Source organism: Mustela nivalis, assembly GCF_964662115.1.
Source record: "Mustela nivalis genome assembly, chromosome: 18".
Lineage (NCBI taxonomy): Eukaryota > Metazoa > Chordata > Mammalia > Carnivora > Mustelidae > Mustela > Mustela nivalis.
In genome coordinates, this window is record NC_139037.1 from 44,095,126 (window position 1) to 44,118,434 (window position 23,309).

At 46.3% G+C, this 23,309-nt stretch overlaps 1 protein-coding gene across 1 annotated transcript in view; it reads left to right on the forward strand.

Annotated features, from left to right (window-relative positions):
- Positions 1 to 23,309, forward strand: part of SPINT2 (serine peptidase inhibitor, Kunitz type 2) — a 32,568-nt gene extending 9,259 nt beyond the window's left edge. Inside the window, exons 2-7 of the mRNA XM_082709108.1 lie at positions 16,091 to 16,261; positions 18,882 to 18,941; positions 20,243 to 20,296; positions 20,860 to 21,021; positions 21,351 to 21,389; positions 22,638 to 23,309. Of these exons, the coding sequence (XP_082565234.1) occupies positions 16,091 to 16,261; positions 18,882 to 18,941; positions 20,243 to 20,296; positions 20,860 to 21,021; positions 21,351 to 21,389; positions 22,638 to 22,804 (653 nt within the window). The 3' untranslated portion in view covers positions 22,805 to 23,309. The remainder of the gene's footprint in view (positions 1 to 16,090; positions 16,262 to 18,881; positions 18,942 to 20,242; positions 20,297 to 20,859; positions 21,022 to 21,350; positions 21,390 to 22,637) is intronic.

Consider the following 23,309-nt stretch of genomic DNA (forward strand, 5'->3'; position numbering starts at 1 on the left):
TCATGATCTGAGCCGAAGGCAGTGGCTTAACCTACTGAGCCACCCAGGTGCCCCATTGGTAGCTTTCTTTACTGAAAACAGAAGCACTCGAGTATGTAGAACCTACCCAGCTAACCCAAATAGGTGAATTCCTAGGTCCCTTAGAAATCAAGCTGATCATAAAGTACATGTCAACTCTGGAATTTGGCACAGTGGGATTAAAATAGCCATGAGTACCTCCCGGATACTCAGTACCTCTTTGCTTACACAGAGCTTTTAAAGCTTTTAAAACATTCTTCAGTGAAGAGATACTAGAAGGTCCAAATGGGTAACCAGGGCATATTTTTTCTTACTTTCCCCAGGCCTTGAACACTTAATCTCAGCATAATGTGGGGTTGATCTATGTGATAGTTTGCCTTTGTCCTACCATGGTGAAGATCAGGAAGGTATCACTTAAGGTGTGGTAAATGGTCACACAGCAGAAAAATAAAGGGAAGGGTGATGGTTTAATTGGTTTTATTGACTCTGACTTGAGGTTTTCCATAGCCCCGTGTCCTGTTAGCCACCATACTCAGTTGGATTTTCTAGTGAACTCTGTCATCCTTTTTGTACCTTCATTCCCACTGTCCCTGTATTAGTCTGGCCTCATAAAAATATATTATCTACTCTTTATTCAAAGATTTGTTCTAAAATTTTTTTTAAGATTTGATTTATGTATTTGACAGACAGATCACAAGTAGGCAGAGAAAGGAGGAAGCAGGCTCCCGCTGAGCAGAGAGCCTGATGCGAGGCTTGATCCCAGGACCCTGGGATCATGACCTGAACTGAAGGCAGAGGCTTTAATCCACCCAGGCCCCCCTGTTCTAAATGTTTTAAGGGCTTTTTATTTTTTAATTTTTTCTTATTTATTTATTTCGGTGGGGGGAGAGAGAGAAAGAGAAAGAAACAGACTCTGCTGAGCAGGGAGCCTAATATGGGACTTGATCCCAAAACCCTGGGATCATTACTTGAACTGAAGGCAGATGCTTAACAGACTGAGCCACCCAGGTGCCCCTGTTTAAGAGTTTATAATGGAATATAAAACTCCTTCAGTCTTCACAACACTCTTATGTTATTGGTCTGTGTGTAAAAGAAATCCCTCCCATTTGAGTCCCATTTGAGTTGTTTTAAAGAAATGCATCTGTGGGGATGCTTGGGTAGCTCAGGTCATAATCCCAGGGTCCTGGGATCAAGTTATGAGATAGGCTCCCTGCTTGGTTGGGGGCGGGGGTTGCTTCTGCAAAAAAAGAAATACCTGTGCGTGCTCCCACAATTTACTTCAGTAGGGACTGTGGAGGAAAAGTTGATGAGTCTCTTTGCTTTGTTACTCAATAGTGAATTCAAGTGCCTTTTCCCAGACAAGCCATTGTCAGGACCCCCTCAAAATTAATAGTGCATTCTGAAGCAGGCATCCTAAGTCTAGATGTCACACACAGAAGGGGACTTTTTGCTAACACACTTGCCAGAAAACACTTTTATACTAACTAAATCCAGAATATGTATAAATCACAGAGAGACCCTTAAGCTTGGGCTACGTTCTAATGTCCCTTAGGGTAGTTATCTTGCTAACATTCTCAGCTTTTACTGCTAAACTAAGTAGATTTTAAAGAGAAAACTGTTTATTGCAGAATTTTTCTGACACCAGATGGAATGGGCTTTTCCACAGTTCTCAGTGGACACCCATTTGACTCATTTCTGACACCAACTCCACGGAGTTAGCACAGAGCCCACGCGTTACCAGCTCAGTCCCACAACCCGCTTCTCCCACACCTTCACTGGAATGTCCCAGGTTGTCACCTGTACTTCCAACCTGTGTGCTATAAATCAAAGGTTCCCACAACCCCCTTGGATAATTTGCTAGAATGGCTCACAGAACTCAGATATATTTACCAGTGTATTATAAAGGATAAGGATGAACAGCCAGATGAAGACATGGAGTGAAGTCTGGGAGGGTCCCCAGCACAGAAGCTCTGTCCTTGTGGAGTTTGGGGTGAGCCAGCCTCCTGGTACATGATGTGTTCACCAACACACCTCTCCTAACTCCTTCGGTTAGGGTCTTTTAGAAAGCTTCATCATGTAGGCATGATTGATTATTAACTCAAACTCCCATCCCCCACCCTTTCCTGGAGGATGGGGGTTTGGCTTAAAGTTCCAACCCCTCAGTCTTTCCCTTGTCTTTTCTGGCAGTCAGCCCCCCACCCCAATCATCTCACTATGACACCACAGAGATTCCCAGACTCTTAGCTCATGTGTCAGGAACCCGGCTCAAAAACCAGCGTTCCTAGTACTGAAGAAACCACAAGGGAGGGGGCGCCTGGGTGGCTCAGTGGGTTAAGCCTCTCTGCCTCAGGTCATGAGCTCAGGGGTCCTGGGATTGAGCCCACATCGGGCTTTCTGCTCAGCAGGGAGCCTGCTTCCTCCTCTCTGCCTTTTTCTCTGCCTACTTGTGATCTCTCTCTCTCAAATAAATAAAAATCTTAAAATATAAAAGAAAAACCACAAGGGAGGTACAGTGGGGGGTGTGTGGGGTTGGCCAAATCTGTTTGTCTTACTGTGTCAAAGATAGGCTGAATCCATAATCAGAGCTTCGCCTTATCTTCTGGTTTACATACTCCAAGCCTCTAAAAATCTGCATTTTTCTTTTCTTTTTTATTTTTTTTAAGCAACCAGGCCTAAATCAGGGAATATGTGGCTTTCTGAATTAAAGTATACGGTGTTTATATATTTTCCGGCTTTATTGTTAGATTAGTATGCGTTTGTTGCATGTACTATTGTTCCCACATTATGAGTGAGGAAATAGGCACAGGAAGGTTAGAACTGCCTCTGGGTAAGACAGCGGGCTCCGAAGAGGCAGCCTGGGATGCCTGCACACACAGATCCTTTACCGGAACAGAGGATCTGTCCTACAAGCTTTTGTCAAATGCCTCCCTTATGTGTCACTCCCCTGTCCCAGAGCCTTGGGTCATTTCCTTTGTACCTTATGTTGGCTTACAAGCTCTTTGAATTTCAGATGTGATTGTAGTATTTTATTACCTTGTGTGATTTTGTTGTTGTTTTGTTTTGTTCTGTTTTTCTGCCCAAGTGTGTCTTTTTTCTACTTGTAAACCCCTGGAGGTCAGATGACCGCATCTCCAGTCAGCGCCTTCTATGTGTAGGATGGCTGCTCAGCCCAGTTTACCTTGGATGGTTCCAGTTTATGCCACCATATGTCACAGAGTGACTATTAAGAACAGGTTATTTTAGTTTCTGTTCTGTGGAAAGTGTAAAGCATTCCAACAAAGGGTTTTAATGTAGATTTTTTTTTTTTGCACCCATGCTGTTGATTGCTAAATGTAATAGTCTGATCATGACGCTGAATAAATGTGTCTTTAAAAAAAAAAAAAAAGAATACCCCCTTTCGGGGTGCCTGGGTGGCTCAGTTGTTAAGCATCTGCCTTTGGTTCAGGTCATGATCCCAGGGTTCTGGGATCGAGAACCGGATGGGGCTCCCTGCTCAGTGGGAAGCCTGCTTCTCCCTCTCCCACTCCCCATGCTTGTGTTCCCTCTCTCTCTTTGTGTCTCTCTCTGTCAAATAAATAAACACAACCTTTATTTTATTTTATTTATTTATTTTTAAGATTGTGTTTATTTATTTGACAAAGGGAGAGAGATCACAAGTAGGCAGAGAGAGAGGGGGAAGCAGATCAGAGAGCCTGATATGGGGCTCCATCCCAGGACCCTGTGATCATGACCTGAGTGGAAGGCAGAGGCTTTAATCCACTGAGTCACCCAGGCGCCCCTATTTATCCTATAGTTTTAAGTTTTTTAACTGAAAGTTTTAAACAGAAAAGAGACCGTAATCCACTATCCTGATAAAACCACTGCTGATCCTTAAAAAACAAAAGTAATGCATTCACAAGATTAGAATACTCACACTGTACTGAAAGATCTAGATGGAAAAGAAAAACTGGAAAAGGCTCTCTCCCTCCTTTCAGGCCCTTTCTTTAAAGGTACATTCATACACGCATCTAAATTAAAAGCTTAGAAAGGAATTAAAATAGTAAACCATTCTCTTCCTTTTTTCCCACTCTTAGTCTTCCATATTTTCTATACCAGCACACATACCTTTGCCTGTTTTGAACAGAGCCTGGTATCCCCTTGTGTGCAGTTCTCACAAGTTACCGAATCAGTACAAACCAGTTGTCTTGATGGTGAATTTGCAGCTGTTAAAGGTCTGTGAACACCAAGCCCTTTGTGGATTTGGCAATCCTTGCCCCCATTCTTAAAAACACTTGGATTAGGTGACTCTTCATTGCTTTCTTTGCTTTTTGATACTGAGGAGTGACCTGTACTCTTATTTTTCTGTGTAGGATTTTCCGATGTCTGAGGATTATTACAACAGAACTTCTCTTTGGCCATTGTCTTTAGAATTCTAAGTTGCTTTAATGGAAAGAGTAGTGCTGTTTCTAGTGATGGAAGGGTGTGTTACAAGTTCTTGGCAAAGGATAATCCCGAGGAATGCATGGTCAGTGTTGTTATTAGAAATGTGAACCCTGGGAGTCTGTTTGATAGCTTCTGACTGCACATATAAGACCGGCTGAGTTCTATAAGGACAGAGGTGGAAAATGAACAGGGTGTTTTTTTTTTTTTTTTTAAAGATTTTATTTATTTATTTGCCAGAGAGAGAGAGAGCAAGCACAGGCAGGCCTAGTGGCAGCAGAGGCAGAGGGAGAAGCAGGCTCCCCGCTGAGCAAGGAGCCGGATGTGGGTCTTGATCCCAGGACGTTGGGATCATGACCTGAGCTGAAGGCAGCTACTTAACCAACTGAGCCACCCAGGTGTCCCTGAACAGGGTGTTTTTATAAACACTATAGAGAAGAGACCAAACTGTAGTTTGGGGTTGCTGCCTGTGTATGGCCTGTGAGCTAAGTATGGTTTTTACATTTTTTAATGTTTGAAAAAAATCAAGAATATTTCAAGGTGCGTAAAAATTACATGATAAAATTTTAGTGTCTGTAGGTAAGATTTGACTGGAATGACAGCCATGCTCATTCATTTACATGTGTGTCTTAAGGCTGCCTCCATACTGTAATGACACAGTGGGGAAGTTAGAACAGACCGTGACCCATAAAGCCTGAATAAAGGCAGACCTTGTTTGCGTGGTTTTCAACATGCACAGATTTCAGTTACCACAGTATATTAACTCTGGGTACTTGGGTCAAGTACAAGTTTCAGCTACTAGCTCTTCAAGCACAGATCACTGTGTAGATGACATATATGTGTGGTGATTGGTCACTGCACGTCTGTGACTCTGTTCACACACAAGGCAAAGCATTCGGTTGTGTTGCCTGCTTGTTTCCCAGTGATAATTCTGTGTTAACAGTTTACAAAAATGCTTAATCGATAGAGGGGATTGGCCGAAAAGGATGAAAAGTGCAGCCAAGAGAAAAAGTAGTAATGCTGGAGGCACAATTCCGATGGAACAGAGGTGGAGTGATGGAAGCACTCACCAGCCTCAGGAGTGTGGACACGGTCTTGATATGGGAGACCTGGTAGACAGCCACAGGAGCCCTAGTGACAGAAATGAGGAAATCAGGGGCACCTGGGTGACTCAGTGGGCTAATCCTTCACCTTGGGCTCGGGTCTTGATCTCAGGATCCTGGGATCCAGCTCTGCATCGGCGGGTAGCCTGCTTCCCCTTCTCTCTCTGTCTGCCTCTCTGCCTACTTGTGATCTCTCTGTGTGTGTGTGTGTGTGTGTCTCAAAGAAATAAGGAAAGAAAGAAATGAGGAAAGTGATGCTTTTTGATACTGAGGATGATACAAAAAGGATGATTTCCCAGTGGAAGGAATGGTGGCAAAAACTTTCGCAAAAAGTAAAGCAGCTCTCAGAGCAGTTGAGACATTGAAATAATGAAGGATAAAATGTTGGTCGCTGATCCAAACCTAGAAAGATGTAGGACAATTCACGAAGATGAATTGAAAATAATGCTTGTTCCGAATCCGGAGTTAACATGGCTTAAGGCCATTGCAGCACTGTTCAAACTACTCTTGGTAATTTTTTTTTTTTACAAAGAAATTTAAACAACTTAATTGTCAAGTTTCTAATACTTTAGCCACATTGTACTAAGTAAATATTAAGTTTACTATTTTTCCTATATATTTGTAACCCACAGGTTTTTTTTTAAGATTTTTTCTTTATTTATCTGACAGAGATCACAAGTAGGCAGAGAGGCAGGCAGAGAGAGAGAGGAGGAAGCAGGCTACCTGCAGAGCAAAAAGCCCGATGTGGGGCTCGATCCCAGGACCCTGGGATCATGACCTGAGCCGAAGGCAGAGGCTTAACCCACTGAGCCACCCAGGTGCCCCTGTAACCCACAGTTTTTAATGTTCTGACAAATTTAAAGGACTTAGAAGTTACAGATTTTCCTGTTGCTTTTCACACTATCGTGCAAAACAGGTACTGCCTGTGTTCACTGTTTGGCGCACCATAAAAAAAAGTTTACTGAGCTTTGCTCTAGAAAAACAGATGCGAGGAAGAGAACCATTTCATGAGTGTCTTCAGGCTGGTGAGATGATCTCAGGCTCTCTTTTATTAGGCAGACAGGCAAGATGTCAGGTTTTTTTCAGTGTGTAGCACCCAGGGGAGTAAAAAGTGTATCAAGAGCTGGAGTCCGGGGCGCCTGGGTGGCTCAGTGGGTTAAGCCACTGCCTTCGGCTCAGGTCATGATCCCGGGGTCCTGGGATCAAGTCCCGAATGGGGCTCTCTGCTCAGCAGGGGGTCTACTTCCCTTCATCTCTCTCTGCCTGCCTCTCTGCCTGCTTGTGATCTCTCTCTGTCAAATAATTAAATAAAATCTTTAAAAAAAAAAAAAAAGAGCTGGAGTCCTAGGAAAGAAGTACTTGTTTTCGAAGTAAACTTACTCTGAAGGGGCATAACAACACAAATAAGTCGGGGTGCCTGGGTGGCTCAGTGGATTAAGCATCTGCCTTCAGCTTGGGTCATGGTCTCAGAATCCTGGGATTGAGCCCCACATGGGGCTCCCAGCTCAGCAGGGAGTCTGCTTCTCCCTCTCCCACTGCCTGCTGCTCCCCCCTGCTTCTACTCTCTCTCTCTCTGTCAAATAAATAAAATCCTTAAGAAATATATTGAAAAAACAAAAACAAAACAAAACACAAGGGGCCCCTGGGTGGCTCAGTGGTTAAGCATCTGCTTTCGGTTCAGGTCATGTTCCCAGGGTTCTGGGGTGGAGCCCTGCATTGGGCTCCCTGTTTGGTGGGGAGTCTGCTTTTCCCTCTCCCTCTCCTTCTGTTGTTATCATCCGTCCTCCTGGCCCTGGCCGTATTCTTTCTCACTCTTTGTCTCAAATAAATACATAAAATCTTAAAAAAACAAAACTAAAAAACAGCAAAAGAATGAGTTGGAGGTGGTTGGTGATTCAAGGGAGAGATAGGTAGGATTGAAGTAAAGGGTATACCGAGGGTTGGAATTTGGTAAAGCTGAGAAGTAGATAGACTGGTGTTACAGTATTTTCTGTACTTTTCATAATATTTGAAGTAGTTTATTAAAATAACTTAATTTTCTAGAGTAGGCACTGCAATAGTGCCTTTTTGGAGAATGATTAGATACAGTCTTTTTTTTTTTTTTTTTTTTTAAGATTTTATTTATTTGTTTGACAGAGATCACAAGTAGGCAGAAAGGCAGGCAGAGAGAGAGGGGGAAGCAGGCTCCCCGCTGAGCAGAGAGCCCAATGCATGCCTCCATCCCAGGACCCTGAGATCATGACCTGAGCTGAAGGCAGAAGTTTAACCCACTGAGCCTCCCAGGTGCCCCTAGATACAGTCTTCTTAAGCCTATAAAATTAAATTAGGTTGGTAGTGCCTGGGAGCCTGAAATCCCTGCGATGTTGTCAGCAGATGACAGCAGGTTATTCCAGCCCAGTGCATGTGGCGTGAAGGTGTCTGAGCCATTGGCTTGTGGTCCTGGTTAGAGCTCTGGTGACTTGAGAACCAGAGTAGCCTGTTCTTCATGACAAAGACCAGGCTGTTTGGCAGTTTTATCACAGCTAATGTTCCAAATGCCTGTTAGAGTTTTGGAATTTAGCTTCAGATTTCAGATGATGCGTGATTTTTAACCATTTCTGATGCATTTCTGATGCAAGAGAATGTTAAAGTTTCCTGAAGACAGAGGTTCCATTACGTATTCTGAAGCGAGTGTTTCCAAATTTGGTGCTCCTCAGCTTCTCTCCGTTTTCCTCTGCTTTGAAAACTTACAGGATATACATTCATTTTGCACTAGCATTTGTGAGCATAGAAATAGGGCTAGAGACATTTTTCATGATCGTTTCCCAATTCTGTTCTAAAACCAATATATCGTCATATCTCTTAATAGTAATAGAGTTATTTATTAAAGAATAACTTCCTGAAAATTGATTCTACCAAGTTCCCCTCAGCCTTGGCCAGTTGGTTTGGTGCTGTCCAAGACCTTGTCATTGAGTGAGTATAAACAGGCCCAGCAAAGGGCCTGGCCTGTTGAGCCCTCGGATCGGATAGCGTGAAGGGCCCTGAGGAATGTTACGGTTTTTAGGCATCTTTAGTTTCATGTTTACCACTGCGTTTTATTATACTGCCTCTTTCTGTCTGTCTGAAGGAGGGGTTGTCATGTTAATGCCCAGCTCTAATGGGACCATTGTGAATTCAGATTCAGCTCTGCTTCTGGTTGACTTAATCACCCCAAGCCTCGGTGTCCTCATTTGTAAAGTCCTCATTTGTAAAGTGAGCGAGTTACTACATGATCTGATCTGCAGTTTTAGTGTGACTGTTAGAAATAGTGCACATACTGTGCCTAGTGTAACACTTTACTGAAGGTAGCAGAGGGGTTTCAAGACGTAAGTAATGCTCAGCATGTTGGTTCTTTTTCTTATTTTTTTCCCTTCAGATTTTATTTCTAGGTAATCTCTACACCAGATTTGGGGCTTGATCTCACAACCCTGAGATCAAGAGTCACACGCTGTACTGACTTCACCAGCCAGGCGCCCCCATTTTGGTTCATTTTTATTTTAATCTGGACCTACCAAAGTACAGTGCTTTAATTGGGGGGGAAAAAAAAGCCTTTATGGAAAATGACAAGTCACGGAAGCCGTGTTACATACCAAAGTATTTCTGACTTTTTGTATAAGCCATTTGGAGAACAGTGAAGGAGAGTGCACTGATGCTCTTTGGGTTGGAGGTGAATTAAAGAATGTGTGGCCTGTTCATCTGAAAGGACACTGTCTCCTTCGGAACAAACAAGCAGACAAAACCAAAATGCTTTTTCCTGAGTTCACTTAAGTCTAAACAGTGAAAATTTCTATTATAGAGGCTTAAAAGCATAGGGCAAAATGAGAATTTTCTCCATTTCACAGGGAGTTTCCAGACTCGGAGAAAGGATATCTTTTTTTTTTTTTTTTTTTTTTTAAGATTTTGTTTATTTGATAGAGAGAGAGAGACACTGTGAGAGAGGGAACACAAGCACAGGGGGTGGGAGAGGGAGAAGCAGGCTTCCTGCAGAGCAGGAAGCACAATGTGGGGCTTCATCCCAGGACCCTGGGGTCATGACCTGAGCCGCAGAAATCTAATGACTGAGCGCCCCAAGGACTTTGTCTTGACACTTGGTTAAATTTCACCTTGATGGAACCTTAAGGTTAGCTTCAGCTGATTATTCTACTACTTGGAGCTCTCAGTTATACTGTAATCAAATTTGTGTGAAAAGAACAGATAAGATTTTTTTCTCTTTTTATTTTTTTTAAAGATTTTTTTTTTATTTATTTATTTGACAGAGAGAGATCACAAGCAGGCAGAGAGAGAGGAGGAAGCAGGCTCTCTGCTGAGCAGAGAGCCCGATGCGGGCCTCGATCCCAGAACCCTGAGATCATGACCTGAGCCGAAGGCAGCGGCTTAACCCACTGAGCCACCCAGGCGCCCTTTTTCTCTTTTTATTATAGAAATTTTCAAATACACACACAGTTCTGTGAGCCCACATGGCCCATTACTTAGCTTCAGCAACTGTCAGCATTTTGTCTTTACAGGCATACTGTGTTTTTAGTCCAGTTCTCTCTCAATAAAGAGTCATTTCTAGGGGCACCTGGGTTGCTCCGTCAGTTAAGCATCTGACTCTTGATCAGTCTTGATCTCAGGGTTGTGAGTTCAAGCTCCATGTTGGGCCCCATGTTGAGTGTGGAGCCTACTTAAAAAGAGAAATTTCTAAATTGCCCTGTGACAAAAGTGAAGTGTCCCTCCCGTCCCGTATCTCCCCTCTCCTCCTACCCCACCCAGGGAACCTAAAAATAAGGCTGTTTTCTGAAACTTCAACTGTAAAGTCAGTGTGTCATCATTTTTTTTTTAAGATTTTATTTATTTATTTGACAGAGATCACAAGTACACAGAGAGGCAGGTAGAGAGAGAGGAGGAAGCAGGCTCCCCGCGGAGCAGAAAGCCTGACAAGGGGCTCGATCCCAGGACCCTGGGATCACTACCCGAGCCGAAGGCAGAGGCCTTAACCCACTGAGCCACCCAGGTGCCCCTCAGTGTGTCATTTAAGAGCAGATGAGAGCTGCTCTCTGGGACTTAGTGGCCTCCCAGGCCCACAGGGTTTGTTGTAAAGAGACCATCACATATACTGGAAGAATGTTCCAGTCAGGAAAGGAAGTGTCCCAGAGGCACACCTTGACTGGTATCTTGACTGTGTGTCCTGAGTTGTTTTCTGGGAGCCTCTGGCCTTCCTGGTAGGTCCTAGTGGAGGAGGGAAACTTAACAGCACACTTCTCCTTACTCTGACTCCAAGGGACGGGCTCCGTTTCCGTCTGCTTTCTGAGGTGGTCTGCTCATTGACGGGTACATCCAAGCTGCTTGACCGTTCTTTCTTGGCATCCTCCTATGCGCTCTGTCAGCCGGTGACCGCATCCTTGCGTTTGGTCAGCTGGGCCTCCACGAGTTAAGTGTCTGAGTGACAGAGATGAGGGCCAGATTCTGGGCAGTGTGACTTCACTAAGCTAAATGCTCTTCAGCCCTAGAGAAGTTTTTTCTCCTCTTTATATACCATCAGCCTTGCATAGAGCGTGTACCTGGCCCCCTTGCTTTCGGAAAAGTTAACTGAATTTCCACCCTTGATGAGGTAGGTGGTCAGCCTGTGACCTTCTGTGCTGTGGTGTTGTCTGGTGGGTCCCACCTAAGCTGCTTCGAGCTTCGTCGGGCATTCTCTCAGGGTTTTGTTTTGAGATGTAGTTCACCTATGATACAGTTCACCCATTTAGAGTGTGCAGTGCTTCTCTCGGGTTTTTTTGTCTGAAAGACTGTCCCTGAAACTGCTCAGGAAACAAGGATACCAAGCAGTCCGGGTGAGTTGCAGGTGCTCAGCTTGGCAGGGCGTTGGATAGGCTGTTACCTCTGTAGCAGTCGGGGTCTGTGTCTCCCCACCACCACCGCCCCCCCAGCTGCCTCTGGGTTGTTTTCACTTTGGGTCACATATGGTGGTTGTGTGGCTCTGCTCCGTCTTGTCTTGCTGTTAACAGCAGTGCTGCCTCAGACATTTGACAGCCAGGATTGAGTAAATTCTACACCAGAGAACCCTTTTCCTACAGTGTTTTCCTTGGGCCTTGTTGATGATGTGTTGTGTGACCTTTGGCATGTTGTCAAAAGTATCTGCTCCAGGTGCACACCCAGCTGATCCTGGTTAATGTGTTATGGACAGGAGATGCCCCTTTTTTTTCTTACACTGCTTTATTAAAGCATTCACATACCATAAAATCAGTTGTTTCGAACATACAATCCAGTGAGTTTTATTACATTTATAGAGTTGTACAACCATCCCCACAACCTAATTTTAGAACATTTCCATCATCCCGAAAAGATCCCTGTGCCCATGTGCAGTTCACACCATCCCCCAACCCCACAGCCCTAGGCAGGCAGTAATCTACTTCCTGTCTCTCTTGATTTCGCTTTTCTGGACATAATAAATGATTCTGTTCATATGAAGTATCCAGATAAGGTACTTTTAAATTGGTGATTTAAAGGATGGTTGCTTTCAAATTAACAAAGTTTCTTAAGTTCAGAAAACGCTTTTTCTGCTATACTAGTTTCCTGTGGTTTATTGGTGTGTGTGAGAGTTCCTTGAGGTTTTGTTTTTTATTTTTAAGATTTTATTTATTTGACAGAGAGACAGAGATCACAGGTAGGCAGAGAGGCAGGAGGAGAGAGAGGGGGAAGCAGGCTTCCCGCTGAGCAGGGAGCCCGATGTGGGGCTTGATCCCAGAACCCTGAGATCATGACCTGAGCTGGAGGCAGAGGCTTAACCCTCTGAGCCACCCAGGCACCCCTTCCTTGAGGTTTTGGCTCAGTGCTACAACCCTTTTGTCCATAAATTGATGTTTTGTGGAACATTTGGTTTCATGCCCATTGTTATATTTTAGGAGAAACTAGATTTTGCCTTCTGCTTTCAAAAGCTGTCCCCTAGTTAGTGAAGTAAATGTCACAAACATGAAAATAATTAGGAGTAAATGACAGCATATAACCAAGTGCTGGGCCCTGGGGTACTTTTATTTGAGCTGATTATTAAGTACCCTACTCAGATTGGAATGCCCTTATGGCAGACAACGAGATGGGTGGAGGGCCAGGGAAGTAGGGGAGGTGATGTGGACTCATGATCCCAAGAAGAGAGAGGGTGGTACTGGGCAGACGATGAGTCACGTAGTCGGGTCACTCCCTTTTCAGCTTGCTTTCTATCCTCCTGATTCCTCCAGGAGAAAGTCTGTCTTTGGTGCTGGTGCAGACGATATACCTCCAGCACTTGGTTATCTCTACCTTCTTTTTTTATTTTTATTTTTTTTAATTTGACAGAGATCACAAGTAGGCAGAGAGGCAGGCAGAGAGAGAGAGAGAGAGAAGCAGGCTCCCCGCTGAGCAGAGAGCCCAATTCGGGTCTCGATCCCAGGACCCTGAGATCATGACCTAAGCTGAAGACAGAGGCTTTAACCCACTGAACCACGCAGGTAACCCTAAGGTGCCTGGGTGGCTCAGTGGATTAAGCTGCTGCCTTCGGCTCAGGTTATGATCCCAGGGCCCTGGGATCGAGCCTCGCATCGGGCTCTCTGCTCAGTGGGGAGCCTGCTTCTTTCTCTCTCTGCCTGCTTGTGCTCTCTCTCTCTCTCTCTCTGTCTCTGTCAAATAAATAAATAAAATCTTTAAAAAAATGTTAAAAAAATAGATTTTTCTTTAATGTTGAAAATATAACCTCTGCCGTAACAGTGACTTAAAATATCTTAAATACTTTTGAATATCTTTATGTTGTGTTTATTATAATAAAAATAATGCAGGGGGGGGCACCTGGGTGGCTCAGTGGGTTAAGCGGCTGCCTTCGGCTCAGGTCATGATCCTGGTGCCCTGGGATCGAGTCCCACATCAGGCTCCTTGCTCAGCAGGGAATCTGCTTCTCCCTCTGCCTCTGCCTGCCATTCTGTCTGCCTGTGCTCGCTCTCTCTCCCTCTCTCTCTCTGATAAATAAATAAAAAAATTAAAAAAAAATGCAGGGGCGCCTGGGTGGTTCAGTGGGTTGAGGCTGCTGCCTTCGGCTCAGGTCATGATCTCGGACTCCTGGGATCGAGCCCCGCATCGGTCTCTCTGCTGGTGGGGAGCCTGCTTCCTCCTCTCTCTCTCTCTCTCTCTGCCTGCCTCTCTGCCTACTTGTGATCTATCTGTCGAATGAATAAATAAAATCTTTAAAAAAAAATAAAAATAATGCAGACCTATTGCAAAAGAAATTAATGTCCTAAGAAGTTTTTTTTTTTTTTTTTTTTTTGTGTGACAGATAGAGATCACAGGTAGGCAGAGAGAGAGTGAGAGGAGGAAGCAGGTTCCCTGCTGAGCAGAGAGCCCGATATGGGGCTCGATCCCAGGACCCTGGGACCATGACCCGAGCTGAAGGCAGAGGCTTTAACCCACTGAGCCACCCAGGCGCCCCAAGATTTTATTTATTTATTTATTTATTGGACACACAGAGAGACCGCGAGAGAGGGAATACAAGCAGAGGGAGCAGGAGAGGGAGAAGCAGGCTTCCTGCTTTGCGGGAGCCAGCTCTATCCCAGAACCCTGGGATCATGAACTGAGTCAAAGGCAGATACTTAATGACTGAGCCACCCAGGCACCCCTAATGTCCTAAGAAATTTAAAAAGAAAATCTCACTGTCTAAAATAATCACTTTTAATATTTTGGTGTATGTGCTTCTAGTTTATGTGTGAACATTTCTTTGTGGCTTTGTTTTGGCAAAATATAATTGGTGAAATTATGAGAGACAGAATTCTACTCCTAGTTTGAAAAAGAAATCTAGCCCAATCATGGGTTTCCTTGTACCTCTGTTTGTTAGGGAGGAGGAAATGCCAGGGCTCTTCTTTGAAGAACACTTAATTTTCACATCTTAGATATTAGGAATGTCGTTCAAAATCTTATTGTGGCACCAAATTATTAAATAATACAAGCTTTCATAATTAATAATTTAGACAGTGGCACATGCCTGTAGTCACAGCTACTTGGGAGGCTGAGACAGGAGGATCATTTGAAGTCTTAAGAAAAACTATATTTTCTCAAAGGTAGGAACTGAAATTTTTAAAAGTAAAGAGAAAGTTCAAGGAGCACAAATTTTCTATGAGAAAAGCATAATGCAGCAGAATTAATTTCCTTGTATAATAATGGATTAAGGGTTATATAATGACTTGTTTTCAGTAGTGATAAATAATTTATATCAGCCATCTTATACTTTTTAGTGTTTATATGGATTGTCTTGTTTATTTTTTTAAGATTTTATTTATTTATTTGATAGAGAACACAAGTAGGCTGAGCAGCAGGCAGAGAAAGAGGGAGAAGCAGGCTTTCTGCTGAGCAGGGAGCCTGACACGGAACTCAGTCCCAGGACCCCAGAATCATGACCTGAGGCAAAGGCAGACACTTAACCAACTGAGCCACCTAGGCACCCCTAGATTGTCTTGTTTATTCTTCAAAACAGTTACACGTAGTAGGTGATATTCTTAAACTTTCTTTGCTAATTTTGTAATAAACAGAGGCACTGAGGTATTATTAACCCTCACAGCTTAAAGCTCATTTTCAGTTGCTAGAAGTCAGACAATAGAGCCTGTATTCTTAATTTCAATAGAATATCACCTCCCTACATTATGCATACCTTTTAAAAACTGTCTGCCTCACTGAGTTAATATTGTTTTCTTTCTTTCTTTTTTTTTTTTTTAAAGATAGATTTATTTATTTATTTGACAGAGATCACAGTAGGCAGAGAGGCAGGCGGGGGGGGGGGGAAGCAAGTTTCCCGCTGAGCAGAGAGCCCAATGCGGGGCTCGATCCTGGGACCCTGGAATCATGACCTGAGCCAAAGGCAGAGGCTTTAACCCACTGAGCCACCCAGGCGCCCCTATCTCTACCTTCTTAAGAGGCAGGAGCTATCTAGGCCTTTCAGAGACAGATGTAGCTGGCTGGAATTTTATAACATTTTTTGGTTTGTTTCCCTTGTACTAGAGTAGGGTCTGATTTGGGGGCTCCTCTTGGAATGCTCAGATAAAAGCCTGGAGCAGAGGCGTGCTGTCAGTTGCCTTGGGAGGCGGGAGGGCTAGAGTGAGGAGCTTCTTTATGAGGCTCTTGTGGAAATTTGAGTGTGAAGTGGCTGACCTGGTCAAATGGTGGATAAAGAAGGTTAAGACACATCCTTCAGTGCTAAGTTCCCCCTTGGTGTCTGGTGTGGGTTTTTTGCCTTTGAAGGCCTTTTTCTACACTGGATGTTGTGTGTCTTTAATAATCGGGAGCAGGGACAGAAGGAACATGCAACTGAAATATAGTTAAGTTGGGTGGGTTGGTATCTTTGTTGTTATATGATGTGTTTCTTGCCTGTACAAGGAAGGAGTCACTAAGCTTGGTGGCTGCACTTAAGAAAGGGCTCGCAGAGAAGCTGTGCTGGATCTTGGGTTTCAGGAAAATTGGGGGCCGCCTCCTGTAGATCTGTGCATCTTCTCTGTTGGCAAGATTGCCCTGCCAAGCCAACTGGTCTCTGCTTTGTATTTTAGACTTTTGTCGAGTTCCGAAGAAAGTGGGAAGATGCCGGGCCTCTTTCCCTAGATGGTGGTACAATGTCACTGATGGGTCCTGCCAGCAGTTTGTGTATGGTGGCTGTGATGGGAATAAAAATAATTACATGACCAAAGAGGACTGTCTTGAGAAATGTGCTGGTGTCACAGGTAAGACATTATTCCATGGAGAAATGGTATAACCTAGAGATACTTTATTAACTGGGATGTGATGCCTTTTGCCTTGTGCTCTCTTCTTCCTGGCTGAGCTTGGGGGATGTTTTTAAAAAGCAGAAGAAACAGGCACAGTTTGAAGGTCGCCCACACGGTGGTTTCATAGCAGTCTTCTCCCTCTTCTTCCCAGAAAAGAGAGTAGACCACAGGCTGGAGCTGGGGGGAGGGGACATGGCTGTCTTGACTTCTTTCTCCCCCTGCTGAGCGTAAGTCAGACCTAGAAGAGGTGAGTCCTGCAGGCCACTCAGACAGGCTGCCCACCTGCTCCCTGGGCATTTGGGTTAATTTTACTTCTGGGACAAATGACTTGAGCTTACCCAGCCAGCTAAGCTATGAGTCAAATTAAAACTGGAACATACTTGGGGTGCCTGGGTGGTTCAGTCGGTTAAGTGTCTGCTTTCGGCTCGAGTCATGATCCTGGGGTCCTGGGATCCCTGCTCTAGAGATGAGCCTGCATCCTTGTTGGGTTTTATGTCTCCTCACACACTGGCTCTAATCTCCCTTGGCTTTCAGTTCTGTGTTCAGAAAGCAGATATGCTTATTAAAGTTGTACACGAAGAGGGGTAAACAGCAGTGGCCTTGGCTGTGTGTGGCCTGAGGTTCAAAATGGTGCTCGAGCACACAAGCCCAGAGTGACGGAGCACCTCGAGGAATGTTTTGTTGATCTTTGTGTTGCACTGCCCTGCAGACATTCAATAAGTATTTAGAAAACAGGTGGCCGGGTGTTCCTTTGGGATCATACAGCCAAGTCCCTCACCTTTTGGGCAGTAACCTTATCAGATGGTGACTGAGGAAAATACTTACTGATTTTTTTTTGTTGTTGTCCACTGTGATCCGGTATGGGAGCAGGAATTAAAGGGAAATATTTTTGCTACCTTTTCTCTTCCTTTTCCATTAAGAGTTATCTGTAGCAAATGTGCCTGCCTGTTTTAGCTTCTCCTTACTTTTCAGGAAAATGGTTGAAATTTTAAGAACATAAGAACTGAACAGTGGGCATTCCAACAGGATGTTGTTACAAAGGGTCACATGTTGTTGTGTTTTGCTGGAGAGGTGGTCCGTGGTCAGGGGTCCCAGAGAGCTCCTGTGTGGGCACCCAAGTGTGGCCCCACTGCATGTCTCATGGAAGCTCGCCCACGGGTTTGGGAGCAGGAACGAGTCGCTGGAGTCTTTTGCCAGCATATTCTCTCCCAAGCAGGCACTCTCTGTGGGAAGCCAATATCATGAGAATGTCAGTTTATTAATTTATAATGAGAACCAGAACTGCCCAGGGGACCCGACACTCACGTCTCTGAGTCGGCTGTACCTTTAGTCCATGCAGGCAAGCCGCACAGCCAGATTCCCAGAAAATTGCTGGCTGTGCAGAGGGGCGGAGCAAGGGGTGCTGACTTGTGATACGGATGTTCAGTGGCATCAGGTGATGCCGGCCCTGTGCCTCTGCCCTGGGTCTACTGGGAACCTCTGGGAGGCAGGGGAGCCAGGTCCTGTCCTTCTGGACCCTGCCAGTGCTTCTCTTTTTGTACCTCCTTCTCTGGCTGGCCTCTCCACCCTACCCCATCATTTCATGTGTATGTGAGAGAAAATACACGTAGCTTAAAATTTTCCTATTTCCCACAGTTGGGTGGCATGAAGTATGTTCAGACTACTGCATTACCTCACTTTCTTAATTCATTGGGTGAGTTAATACAGTTAAACAGATTATTTGGCCCTGGAAGCCATTCTGTCTTTTTATTTTTTATTTTTTGACAGAAATCACAAGTAGGCAGAGAGAGAGGAGGAAGCAGGCTCTCCGCTGAGCAGAGCCCGATGCGGGGCTTGATCCCAGGACCCTGAGATCATGACCTGAGCCAAAGGCAGAGGCTCAACCCACTAAGCCACCCTGGTGCTCCCCAGTATGTCTTTTTAAAGTCATTTCATACATTTTTGCTCTGATTACCAGTGAGGGGTCTTAAAGTTGAGCCCACAGGGGCCGTCTTGGTTCCTTATTTCCAAGTTCTTGCAGGCTTGTGGTCCAGCATGTACATCAAAGGGCCCACATAGGGGCGCCTGGGTGGCTCAGTGGGTTGGGCCTCTGCCTTCGGCTCAGGTCATGATCCCAGGGGCCTGGGATTGAGTCCCGCATGGGGCTCTCTGCTCAGCAGGGAGCCTGCTTCTCCTCATCTCTCTCTCTGTCTCTCTGCCTATTTGTGATCTCTCTCTCTGTCAAATAAATAAATAAAATCTTTAAAAAAAAAAAAAAAAAGGGCCCACATAAAGGAGAAACGGGAGTCTTGGTGAGAGGCATCTGGGACCATGGCGGCTCAGGGGACTCTGCCTGTTCTGTGTCACGGCGCATTCTTTTTTTTTTTTTTTTTTTTTTTTTTTAAGATTTTATTTATTTGACAGAGAGAGAGAGAGGCAGGCTCCCTGCTGAGCAAAGAGCCCGATGCGGGGCTGGATCCCAGGACACTGAGATCATGACCCAAGCCGAAGGCAGCGGCCTAATCCACTGAGCCACCCAGGTGCCCCACCACAGCGCATTCTTGACATGCACTTTCTCATTGTGTTTGTCCCCTTGCAGAGAACACCATTGATGAGCTGGCCACCAGAAGGAATGGAGCGGATTCCGCTGTCCCAAGTGGTAGGTTCTTAAACAGTCTAGGATAGAATGGCGGGCCATCTGGACCACAGAAGGACATCTGCAATTTGGGAGTCATGTGAGGGCTTCCACCTCCCTGTCTGGGGCTCTGCCTGGGCAACAGCTTCTAGCTCCTGGCTGGTGTCCTCTCACCAGGGATTTCATACTCCCCAGCGGATGAGGGGGCCCAGGGGCGCTCTGGGGCTTCCGGCTTGCTCTGCTTCCTCCTGGGGGACAAGGGATTGTGGCTGTTGCTGTTGACTGCGGCTCAGAACCCTTCCGTCTCTAGGCTGGCCTGGCCTCAAGTCCCCTGGCCTCTGCCTGCTGTGTTGTCTTCACTGCCCCTCTCTGCCTCTCCTTGCCTCATTTGTCTACTTCGTTCTTGGTTGTCCTTGCTGTCCCCCTCCCCATACCGAGTCCTCTGTCTTCTGCCACCCCCGCCTCCATTCCCAGGGCAGTCCTTGATCTTGAGCTTTGTGTTAGCTTGCTTTGTAGTGCTGACAGCAACTGCCCCATTCCTCCTTTATGCTTAAAGGACTCTGCATGCATCAGGAGCCTGGGGTGAGTGGTCCAGATGCACTGGCAAGTCCAGCCCAGCTTTCTTGAAGGCCAGTTCCCAGGCAGGCAGTGGGCTCTGCTGGGCAAGACCTGCTGTGGAGGGAGGGAATCTGCCCCTGTCCCATTTGAGGGCAGCACACCCCCCCACACACACACACAATTTGGCCATTGGCTCTGCACTGATTGCAGCCTTGACTTTGGTCCTCTGGTTCTGGCACCAGTGGTTAGGTGAGAGTGAGCATTTATTAGGTCAGTGGTTTGCTGGCTTGTTCCAGTCACTCTTGAGTTGTCCTAGGCCAGGAATCCTTTGACTGTCCTGACCATTGCTTTGCCTGAGTTTAGTCTTTATTCCCAAGCAGGCCTCCAGGGTCATCTAGAACATCAGGCATTGGCATGGTCTCTCTAGTTTCCATCTTGTTGTAGAAGAAAATATCTCCAGGAGGGCGCTCCTGGATGTCAGGAGTGAACAAGACCATCTTGCTCATCACTCCAGAAATTGTGGCTGGGATGAATTTCCTTAGTAACCCCTGAGGTGACAGGCAGGCCTCCCCATCCAGCATTCATTGCAGTGTGTATGATAGAGCCTGTGATGCCTGGGAGGCGACAGACCTACCCAAGGAGGAGACTCCACTTCTAGGTGCCAGAGTGTCCGTGCTTCCTCAGTGGGCCCTGCTAGTCCCCACCCCAGCCAGTCTGTGTGTACTGTGTCCATCCCAGCCTCCCTGACTTGGATGTTTCTGTTATAGTTTCCAGAAGGCAGGATTCTGATGACCTCTCCAGTGACATTTTTGACTACGAAGGTATAACATTTTAAAAATACTTGTGTATGGGAAAAACATGGTTTTTTTCTTAGTTGGGAATTGAGACACACTTGAATATTTCCATTAAGGAAGGTGTAGAGCAGAGCTTCCTGACCTCTGCTGGAAGTGGCTATGGCACACAAGTGGGCGGTGAAGCTTGACTTTGGAGAGGCAGTCTGGTGGGCTGGCTCTGCCTCTCCCCAGCTGTGTGGCCGCGGGGAGGGGCCTGCATCTGACTCCCGAGTATGAAATGAGCTTCTCAACAACAGATCTCTTAGGGAGATTACTTAATAAAAAATTAATACATGTGCAGTCCCTAGAACGGTGCCTGACATAGAGTGATCTCCTTACTGATAGGAGTTTGGCTGTAAAGAGAAAGATTCCCCCAAAACATGGAGGACTGTCAAGTGGGCCAGACTGGCCCTTTCTGTAATTTACAAGTTCCTTTGGCAGAGAGCTGTTTCTGTGTTGGCGGGTAGCAGTGTGACTGTTCAGGAACATTCCAGCTCTGCTTCACATCTGAGCTCTGCTAACTCGTACTCTTTGGGTTGTGTCGTTCCCAGAATACTGCACTGCCAAAGCAGTCACTGGGCCTTGCCGCGCGTCTTTCCCACGCTGGTACTTTGATGCAGAGAAGAACTCTTGCGACAGCTTCATCTACGGAGGGTGCCGGGGCAATAAAAACAGCTACCTCTCTGAGGAGGAGTGCATGCACCACTGCCTTGGTGAGCCTGCCTGATTCCTAAATGCAAGAGACAGTGGTGTGTGGACGAGGCCCTTGAGAGGACATGTCCCTGTCCCTAAAAGAAGACCTCAGCAGTGCTGCCATTTGGACGCTACCATTCTCTGGCTCCCTTGTGGGGAAGAGATGGGCTTTGGGCCCAGCTGTTGCACAGATGTGTCCTAGGTCCCCACCAGGATAGTAAAGCCTCAGAACCTCAAAAGAGCTGGAAGAAATCCCTCAGAAAGAGCCTCCTGTGAATCCCTGGTTGGTGGCAGCTCTGGAGGGCAGGAGGACCGTGAGCTGACCTTGGCGTTATGTGTTCTTTTCCAGGCAAGCAGTTGTATCCTTTCCTCCCCCGTGGCTCTAAAGGTAAGAGGCCTCCAGCCCTCTTCCACCTCCCTGCCCTGACTAAGCTCAGCTGTGTTTTTGCAGGCTCCTGTTGTCTCTGACACATAATCCTTCACTGTAAACCCCTTTTGGGTTGAAAGCCCTGTTTTTGTATGAGAACAGTCAGGCAGCTTGAAACATACAGTGGGATGTTTGTCCCGGCAGGTATTATAATAAATGGGGCAGGGGAGCTGGAGGAAGGCAGTCTCCACCCGGGCAGCCCCGGGGTGTGACAGGAGGACAAGTCCTACTGTTGGGCTTATGCCTTCTGCTGCACACAGGCCTCAGGCTGTCTCTAGGTTTGGAGGGAACTTAGCTGCTGAGGGGTGTGCTGAGTTGCTCGTGGGTGACAGGAAGTTGGAGAGCCCTTACTGTGTGTGGGCCGAGCGAGGCAGGGCCAATGCTGTTGTCCCCAAGCAGGCTGGTCTGACAAGACCCCGGGCCGCCTCTCGCTTTTGTTTCGGATTTGCCTGAGTCATGGATGATGGTGTTTGCACAAGGACCGGCCACACTGGTTTGGCCTCTTTACACCTGTTTTCCTGTTCAGGAGCCCAGACCTGGCCTGCATGTCTGCTCTGTTCTAGATGAGCGAAGCTGGAATCTGGGTTGCCAGGCACAGGGCAGAAAGCAGCCCAGCCATGGAGGGTTGCGGGTGGAGAAGGAACGGCCCTTGTCCATTCGGTAGCCACACGGCTTCACGTGGGAGAGGGAGCCAGGGCACTGGCACAGCAGGCCACATTCTTAGCTGCAGCCCCACCTGAAGGAAGGCATCTTAGCTGATGCCTACACAAGCTGTGCTGTATGAACACAAACCTCGGTGTTTTATGTTTACACACAAGCCAGAGGTATGTGCTTTTTACATCCTGGTACCCATTTGGAGAATTTGGATTCCTGTACGATTTGCCCCCGAGAGGTGGAAGTACAGAGTGGAAGTGGGATTTTTTTGTTCAGAAAGAGAGAACACACACAGCCACTGGGTACACATAATACGGCACCTCCTTTTCTCAGTTACCTCCTCCTCAGGACTGTAGACTCCCTGAGGACTCCTCAGGCAGGCGGTGTCCTTCCTCCAGACCCCCTCTGGGGCTGGGGTCCAGGGAGGTCTGGCACAACAGCTGCTGGTCCTTGCCCTGAGCCTGCGTGCACGAGTCCTGCTGCCGCCTGTGCGGCTGCGCGCTGGCTGTGCTTCTTCTTGCCCTTCTGGTTCTGAAGCCTTTCTCTGCTCCCCAGTGGTGGTCCTGGTGGGGCTCTTCGTGATGGTCCTGATCGTCTTGCTGGGCGCCTCTGTGGTCTGCCTGATCCGGGTGGCCCGGAGGAACCAGGAGCGCACCCTCCGCACCGTCTGGAGCACTGGGGATGACAAGGAGCACCTGGTGAAGAACACCTATGTCCTGTGAAGGCCCTGCCAGCAAGAGGCTGCCCTTCCTTGGGCCTCCCTGCGGATGGCGAAAACCTGGGGAGGGAGGGGAGACAAGTGTAGCGTGTGTGTATGTGCTTTTTAAAATAGAGTGATTGGTTTGTGCTTTTACGATCATTAGGGCTTTGGGTCTGTTTGTTACTCCAGAAGGTGAGGGGGCTTTTCTCCTGGCTGGGTCTGCTTTGAGAACCTTCTTGGAGGAGGGCTCTGCCTCACACTGCATGTGGTCTGGCCCCAGGCCAGAGTCAGCTGCTCTTCACTTTAGTTTTCTGCTCCAGGTCTTAGTTTTCTGGCATTACATGGAATCCTGTAGTGTCCTTTCCCACCGCAAAAGTAATGTCTTCATGGTTTCCTTTGTTTGATGTATGTGTTTTTGCTTTGTTTTGTTTTTGTAAACAGTAAGTTTTTTTAAAAAATTAGGATTCTGAAAGGAAGAGAAAAAAATGTACAAGTTTAATAAAAAGGGTCTTCCCTTTTAAAATAAA